Source organism: Quercus robur, chromosome 12, assembly GCF_932294415.1.
Source record: "Quercus robur chromosome 12, dhQueRobu3.1, whole genome shotgun sequence".
In the NCBI taxonomy this organism is placed as follows: domain Eukaryota; kingdom Viridiplantae; phylum Streptophyta; class Magnoliopsida; order Fagales; family Fagaceae; genus Quercus; species Quercus robur.
The window spans coordinates 29,269,814-29,278,568 of NC_065545.1; the positions used below are offsets into that span (position 1 = coordinate 29,269,814).

The following is an 8,755-nucleotide window of genomic DNA, read 5'->3' on the forward strand; positions in this document are numbered from 1 at the left end:
AATCAAGATTTCAAAGACTTGAATGATGCAAAATTTTAATAGATATAAGGGCAAGTTTTACAATTAAAAAATGAAATTAAGGAAAATAAAAATCTCTGCCTCTATAATTACAAGGTCAATTGACCAATTCTTTTTTTGGGAAATGCATTTTAAGCACATAACAACATAGGACATTTTACAAATTATGGGTCACAATTTTTGGATCTGTCAATTATTTTTGTTGGTCGGTAAATAAGAGTTTGGTAGTGGAAGGAGATATTTACCATTGGTTTAATTGTGGGTGACAAGCTGTTATACACATTCATTTTTGAATTGAAACTTTGACTTACAATCACAATTTTGAACTTCAAAATCATAATTTTAAATTACGAATTCAATTAAAAAAAATAACATGTATAAAATTGTGTGCAACAACTCGTGTGTAACAAACACAAGGTTCCATCATACCCACCGAACAAAGTAACTAGTGTGCATATTATTCAACATTCTCGTTTCATCCTGTAGCATTAATTTTCCCTAACCTCCTCACTCATTCATCTGGTGCTAATGCGGATTGGACCCACCAGAGGAAGGGTGGACCGTGGATGCAACACAACAGATGAATGAGGTGAGCGAAAATGCGACAGGATGAGACGATAATGTTGAATCAAAGGTACACGCACTTGTCAGGTTGAGATTGTCTTCTAGTATGTGTTCCGTGTACCATACGTTCACGTGCACAGTTGTATTTGGACTCTTTTTTTCTTTTTCAAGCCGGGTTCAATTTAGAAGTCAAAAAGTTAAAAACATTTATACTATGTGTTCCGTGTACCATACGTTCACGTGCACAGTTGTATTTGGACTTTTTTTTCTTTTTCAAGCCGGGTTCAATTATAAGTCAAAAATATTTATTTTTATATATATATATATATATATGATAGAAATTCTACTGCATCTAACCTAAATATAAAAGTAAGTGAAGCTTACTTCGAAAACATAAATTCTATTCTTTACCCCCTTATACCACACAAATAATTATAATATAGAATACTCAAAGAAAGTGACTATCGTTTCCTTTTTTGGTAGTGCGAGAGGTGCTTATAAGTTCACCTGTTTTGTGGTCTTTTAGGAGATACACAGACAGAGATGGACTTTTGGATCTTTGTAATCTGTCTATGCCTCAGCTGGACCATAATTCAAGCGCTTCATTCCATCCCAAGAAGAAGCACAGCAATACCCAGTAAGCTTCCCCCAGGACCAAAATCATTTCCCATCATCGGAAATGTATTTGAACTTGGTGACAAACCTCACAAGATGCTGGCCAAGCTTGCCAACACTCATGGTCCCTTAATGAGCCTAAAGCTAGGCCAAATAACCACAGTGGTCATATCTTCAGCAGCCATGGCCAGAGAAGCTCTCCAAACCCATGACCAAGTGTTCTCAAACCGTACCATCCCAAATTGTATCCATGCCCACAAACACCAAGAGTTTGGCTTGCCTTGGATGCCTGTTTCCACTCGGTGGAGAAACCTTAGGAAAATATGCAACTCTGAATTATTTTCCAGTAAGATTCTTGATGCCAACCAAAATCTCCGACGCAAGAAAGTGCAAGAGCTCCTTACTGATATCCATAAAAGCAGCCTAGCCGGTGATGCAGTTGATATTGGCAGAGCAGCCTTTAAAATTTCACTGAATCTGTTATCAAACACCATTTTTTCAATGGATTTAGCAATTCCAAATTCAGATACAGCTAGAGTGTACAAGCAGATCGTGTCAAGCATCATGGAAGAGGCCGGAAAGCCAAACTTGGGGGATTATTTTCCCATTCTAAGAAAGTTTGACATACAAGGCATAAGGCAGCGTATGACAATTCACTTTGGGAAAATGATAGACGTCTATGACAACATAATTAGCCAACGGTTGAAGTTAAGAAAAGTACCTGGTTTTATATCAAATAAAGATGTGTTAGATACTCTACTCAACATCAGTGAGGACAACAGGGCGGAGATTGATAAAAATCAGATTAAGCATTTCTTACTGGTCTGTATATTTCTACTCTTTTCTGTTTAACATAAATGTTTTTCATAGTAAGTTAATAGCTTTGACTTATTGTTTATGTATAACTTGTTTCAATCACGTGGCCAATTCCAAAAGGATCTATTTTCTGCCGGCACGGACACAACATCATCCACACTGCAATGGGCAATGGCAGAGCTTTTACACAACCCGGAGATACTATCAAAGGCCGGAGAGGAGCTGAGGCAAACCATTGGCAGAGGCAATACAGTTGAAGAATCAGACATTCCTAAGTTACCTTATCTACAAGCTATAATCAAAGAAACCTTCCGACTGCACCCAGCAGTTCCCTTACTACTTCCTCGTAAAGCCGAAGCAGATGTTGAAGTTAAGGGCTTCACAGTCCCAAAGGGTGCACAAGTTCTGGTCAATGCATGGGCTATAGGCAGGGACCCAAGCATATGGGACAACCCAAACTCATTCATGCCAGAGAGGTTCTTGGGGTCAGAAATTGATGTTAGAGGCCACAACTTTGAGCTGATTCCATTTGGTGGTGGGCGGCGAATATGTCCTGGCTTGTCATTGGCTATACGAATGGTGCACTTGATGTTGGGCTCTCTCATCCACTCATTTGATTGGAAGCTTGAAGATGGGATTACACCAGAGGACATGAATCTGGAGGATAAGTTTGGCCTTACATTAGATATGGCTCAACCATTACAAGCTATTCCTATTACTTTCTAATGTCATTTTGCTTTTTGCATAGCTATGTAAAATAACTTGCTGCTTTAAGAACTGAATAGCAAATGCGATATGCTTTTGTATTTTCATATTGTGTTGCGATTAGAGCAATCACACCGGTCATTGTAAAATACAAAAATTGGTGAGTTTTACATTGCTAAAAAAAACTATCCACATCAATGGGTCTATAATATTGTTTATGTGCAAAAAATGTTATAGTAAGATGAGTCCAGAAGGTGTTTCCTGAAGTATGTGAATTCCTGTCGAGACTTGAGTCCAACTTAACTTCTCTTTACATAAAACAGCCCTTACATCCTTCCATTTATTAATTTTTTGGTAAAAATGTACTTAATTTTGCTCTCTATGTTTTAGGCATATTCTCATTTTGGTTCCTAATTTAATTTCGCGCCTATCTCAGTCTCTGAAAATGAAAAACCATGTCAATTTTGGTCGTTGCCGTTAGCCCAATAATGGAAAATCCATACATGGCAGACGGAACACAGTGTCGGCATGTTAGATGCTGACATTCTTGGGGGTCTGAAATTGATGTTAGCGGCCAGAATTTTGAGCTAATTCCATTTGGTGGTGAGAGGCGAATATGTCCTGGCTTGCCATTGGCGATACGAATGGTGCACTTGATGCCGGGCTCCCTCATCCGCTCATTTGATTAGACGCTTGCAGATTGGATCACACCAGAGGACATGAACCTGGAGGATAAGTTTGGCCTTACGTCAGATATGGCACGTCCATTACGAGCTGTTCCTATCATTTTCTAATGTTGTTTTGCTTTTTGTTTAGCTATGTACGTAGAATAATTTTCTGCTTTAAGAACTGAATAAAATATGCTTTAGTATTTTCATATCGTTTTGCAATTAGATGAGTACAAAAGGAGTTCCCTGATGCATGTGAATTCTGTTAGCTAGATACAATTTAACTTCAATTTACATCAAGCGCCCTTAGATCCTTCCATATAAATATATATATATATATATATATATATATTTTTTTTTCTCCAGTCGACTAATTAATGCGGAAAACAAAAATGAAGCTGCCGCACTGTAATAAAGCATTTCCGCTCCAACTTTTTGCTGTGTCTGAAATGTTTTAGTCTGTTCTGTCAACATAAATTCCATCTTATTTATGTAAAAAATCTCTCTCTCTCTCTCTCTCTCTCTCTCTCTCTCTCTCTCTCTCTCTCTCTCTATATATATATATTAATAGACAGAATTAAGAGAAAATTTTATTAGATTTCAAATTAGAATTCAATTATAGAGTATAATTTTAAGTCATGTGTCCTATCTAATCTAAGTTTTAAAATTTTATCCTAAGTGAGTTAATTTAGTATATAAATTGGATTTCAATTAGGATTTAATTTTGCACCACATCCCTTCTAATCTAAGCTTTTAAACTTTTGTACCAAGCAAGTTAATTTAATGTAGAAAACGAGGAGTTTGAATAATTTTATATTTTTATGAGCCATTTTTTTGTGTAACCAAAAATAATTTAAATTTATAAGTCATTTATGTAATATATCATAATTATGTACGGTCCATTACTAACTAGGTAATATATATATATATATATATATATATATATATATATATATATATATATAACCAAATCTTAGAGAAAATTCAATTGGAACCAAAATTGGATTTTGTTTTTGTTAACTTCCCATAAAAATTAAATTATTTAGATTTTTGCTGTTATTATTTCTCTAAACTAATGATCGTATTTTTTATATTGTTTCTATTCATATATTTTGCATGTGAAGATCTTGAAGATAACAAATTGTAATTGAGTTAAACGATCTCATGCACATATCCCTGTTCAATTCAGGAGATACTATTAGACCAATCTGTTCTTTTTTATTTTGTGTTATATTTAGTAAAATTTCACATACTATGGTTGTGAATTGATATTGTATGTGTAATATCTAATAATGACTTTCAAAATTATATACGTAATAGCAATGTAGTGAGAAACTTGGTATAACTAATATTATGAAAATTGTAAGGAAAAATTATTTTAGTACCTCCAAATGCCCTGGTCAAACTAATGTTCTATATGCTTAATAACCCAAGCTAATATCAATAACATCACTAGAATTCATCATTCTCGTGCGTAAGCATACGGGTTGCATACGAGTTACATACTAGTAATAGTAATAGTAATAGAAGAAGAAGATCAATGTATATATCAATGAAAATAGTCTTTGTGTATTTAAGCCAAAAGGCCCACGTATCCAATTACCAACAAATGTGAAATGTTTTCATCAAAAAAAAAGAAAAAGAAAAAGAAAGTTTACTTGAAATGTTGACTTGTTTTAATTGGTACCTTCCAATTGCACCTAGTAGTTCCCTTCCACTCACATCTAGGGGTCGGGTTGAGGAGATTTTTCAACCCAACTCACCATGGTGGGTTAAAAAAAGTCTAACCCAAACAAACTCATCACAAGAGTTCAACCCAACCACATGAATTGGGTTGGGTTGGGTTGAACCCATGGGTTGGACAGTTTTTATTTGTTTATTACTATTGTTATTAAATTGATTAGAAAAAAAAAAAAATATCCCACCTGCCACCTGAATTGATAAACAAAATATACACAAACTAGTATTCCAACTCAGTTATAAACAAAATATATCCAATTGAATTGATAAACAAAATATATATGAACTAGTGTCTTAACTCAGTTATAAACAAATAGGTGTGGAGTGGGAGAGTGGGAGTGGGAGGCGGCATAGAGAGAAATAAGATTGTTAGAGTTTGCGAGGTAATTGGGTTTTATATAAGAGAAGCCGAATAGGGAAAAAATTAAATAAAAAAAATTATTAATTATAAAATATATTTGTAAATATATATAATTTAAATTTTAAATATATAGGTGGGTCGGGTTGGGTTAGGCGAGTTGTAATTGTTATGACTCAAACCCAACCCGATCCACTATTAAAAAAAATTTCATAACTCAATCCAACCCACCAGTCCCTAAAAACCAACCCAACTTGGCGGGTTAGGTTGGGTCGGGTCAATTTTGGCAGGTTGGTGGGTTGACTACACATCCCTACTCACGTCAACCTAAAGTAAAATATTGAAGTTACGGGCTTCACAATCCCAAAGGGTGCACAAGTGCTAGTCAATGCATGGGCTCTATGTAGGGACCTAAGTATATGGGACGAGCCAAACTTGTTCATGCTAAAGAGGTTCTTGGGGATAGAAATTGATCTTAGAGGCTAGAATTTTGAGCTAATTTCATTTGGCAGTGGTTGGCGGATATGTCCTAGCTTGCCATTGGCGATATGAATGTGCACTTGATGTTGGGCTCCCTTATCCACTTTGTTAGGACATATGTGATTCACTTGTTAGGACATATGTGATTCACTTGTTAGGAACATATGTCACTATTTTATGTAATTGGCTAATCCTTTGACAAAACGCACTTTACTTGTATTTAGGTAGATCTAGGATGTGTTTAATACTTCAAGAAACCTTGTTTCAAGTTCAAGTGTTAAAGCCATGAAAGTCTGTCCAAGAATCAAGTGAGAAAGTGCTGAATTTTAAAGCTTGATAGCTGCTCGACACCTCTCGACACCTGGCTTATCTGTCGAGCTCTTCAGTTGCTTCTTATCGCAATCTCGACACCTCTCGATAGCTAGGTCGATCGATCGAGCAAATTTCTGTCCCCTTAACACCTGCTCGACACCTTCTCAATCGATCGAGAATTATGAAATTTAGATTTCCAGATCTGATTTTTGGCCAATGCTGACATGCATGTATAGGGTTTCTTTTCTCACAACCCTAGACATATATAAGGCTTATTTTAGAGGCCATCACTTAAGAGAATACAAGGAGAACATATGCAAAAGGTGACCGATGCCTTATTCTCTCTAAAGAAGCTACTGTGTCTTTGCGCTATAGGGTTTTGTAACCAAGTGCTTCTTGATCTTCATTATTGATGAAGTGAAGAACTTTGTAGCCAACATCTTCTTCTAGTTGGTGTGTTAGTCATGTATTGGGAGCTGTGCATTATTGGTTAGTCACGTACTGAGATCCGTGCAAAAAGGTAGTGTTCATATATTGAAGAGTTCAGAGGTTCTGAAGCGGTAGAAGGTTTCTGCTGTGAGTTCATCTACAGGGATTGTAGAGTTTGGGACAAAGGTTTTGTACTAGATCTGAAACTTCTTTTTACTATAGTGGATTGCTTTTCGGGAAGGTTTTCCCCTAAGTTTTTTACTGTGAAACTAGTTTGTTTTATTGGTTTTCCTGGGTTATCATATCTTGTCTTATTTACTTTTCCGCTGCATTCATTATTGACATGATATTGATGTTTGTTTTTCTTAACAAGTTTTATTCATAATAAATCTAATTAGAAACTTGGATTTAAAACTTGTTAATTATATCAACTGGGGTCTAAATTTCCCAACACACTCTTTTGATCAACTTATGCTTAGATCATATCTAATTTTACAATTTGTTTAAGTGTCAAATTGTGATTAGATTACATAGTACTTACATATGGACTACCACAGTACTTGTTGAAAAATTGAATTTAGATGTACCAATGAAAATGTGACATTTATGCTTGTTGTAAATTTTGATGCGCATTTATGTGTGTTTCAAGAATTTTCTCTTATGATGTTTCACCAAGGTTATCAGGATCAAGATCCTACACACACTCAGTGAGAGAGTTCGAAAATTGAATCATAGCTAGAATCAACACAAGAATCAACACAAGAATCATAAGATCCTATTTTCCAAGTAAAAAATATGTATACTAAAAAGATACATATAATTATAATTAATAATATATATATAAATTGAAATTTTTTTTTACACAAATAATTAATAAAAGACAAATGAACAAATTATAATAAATAAAGTTCAAAGTTCTAAAGTTACAACTCACAAATACCAAATTCTAAGTTCTAATACCACAAATATATATAATGTCTTACATAAACAAGTCAAAACAAAGAACAATACATAATGTCTCACGTAAATAACACAAAGCAAATAACAATGTTTCAAACAAGACCATAAGCACACTCAATTATAAAGACCAAACTTTTTGTTATCTTGAATGGATTCCTCAAACTTTTTTTTTTTTTTTTTTATACAAGATAGAATTTCTATTTTAACATAATCTAGTGTATGTGTGTGTGAATCTTCCTTCTAGAGACTTGAACCCCGACCCTTGCCTCTACACCCCACAAGCACTTATACTTGTAGAGTGACCATCGCACCAAGAGTATGTGGTGGTATCATCAAATTCTCTTATTGTTACATTTAAAGGTTCATTAATTTCATTTTCACTCGCATCCTCAAACTCAGATTCATAACTAAGAACAGTCACCCTTAGCTCTCTTCTCTTCTGTCTTCTATCTTCATTATTGTGTCAGCAAAAGTTCATACAATGATTTAATATCCACGTCAAAAATTGAAGCATTAGATGAAGAGACCATGCTATTTAAAAAAGGGGAGAAATATCAGGGACACGACAAAAAACCAATCTCAACTGAGCATTCATTTGGTTCTTAAAAAAAGAAGAAAAGAACTGAGCATTCACATCCACATCAGCATAGATAGATGGTATGTTTAGTCATAATTTTGCTCAATCAACCCAAAATAGTCCCTACATTAGGCTTGCTTTAAGTTAGCCAAGATCTCTATCTCACCTTGAAACTCCCAGACATTGGATAGTGGCACTGGCCAGTGAGTGTTGTCGTTGTCGTCCCCACTGACTTCCAACAAAAGCTTGCTAAAAGGAGGGAATATTTTTCTGCTATAATAAATTGAGTAGGTTATCAAGGGATTCACATCTCGTGCAATACCTTAAATCCTAGCCATCCATTTAATCCAATGACTTCTTATTTTGACGCCTCACCAAATAACAAAAAGACTATTTTACCCTTAAAATATTTCACAACCCGCCCACTATTTTTAGCCCGCCCAGTGTTCTGGTAAAAGTCTGAGTAACCAAACAAAAAATCAAAAATTTTTTTTCTCTCCCCTGCGCAGCTGC

At 35.0% G+C, this 8,755-nt stretch overlaps 1 protein-coding gene across 1 annotated transcript; it reads left to right on the forward strand.

Annotated features, from left to right (window-relative positions):
• The first annotated feature begins 978 nt into the window (after positions 1 to 978).
• LOC126709843 (geraniol 8-hydroxylase-like) lies at positions 979 to 2,823 on the forward strand. Its single transcript, XM_050410192.1, has 2 exons — positions 979 to 2,019; positions 2,134 to 2,823. The coding sequence occupies exons 1-2, from the start codon at positions 1,126 to 1,128 to the stop codon at positions 2,737 to 2,739; spliced, it is 1,500 nt and encodes a 499-aa protein (XP_050266149.1). The 5' UTR covers positions 979 to 1,125; the 3' UTR covers positions 2,740 to 2,823.
• Positions 2,824 to 8,755: the final 5,932 nt, after the last annotated feature.

Excerpts from the sequence above, each read along its gene's own strand:
- LOC126709843 (XM_050410192.1), top strand. The coding sequence starts at position 1,126 with ATGGACTTTTGGATCTTTGTAATCTGTCTATGCCTCAGCTGGACCATA. Across the intron at positions 2,020-2,133 it reads AGATTAAGCATTTCTTACTG|GATCTATTTTCTGCCGGCAC; the intron begins GTCTGTATATTT and ends CAATTCCAAAAG.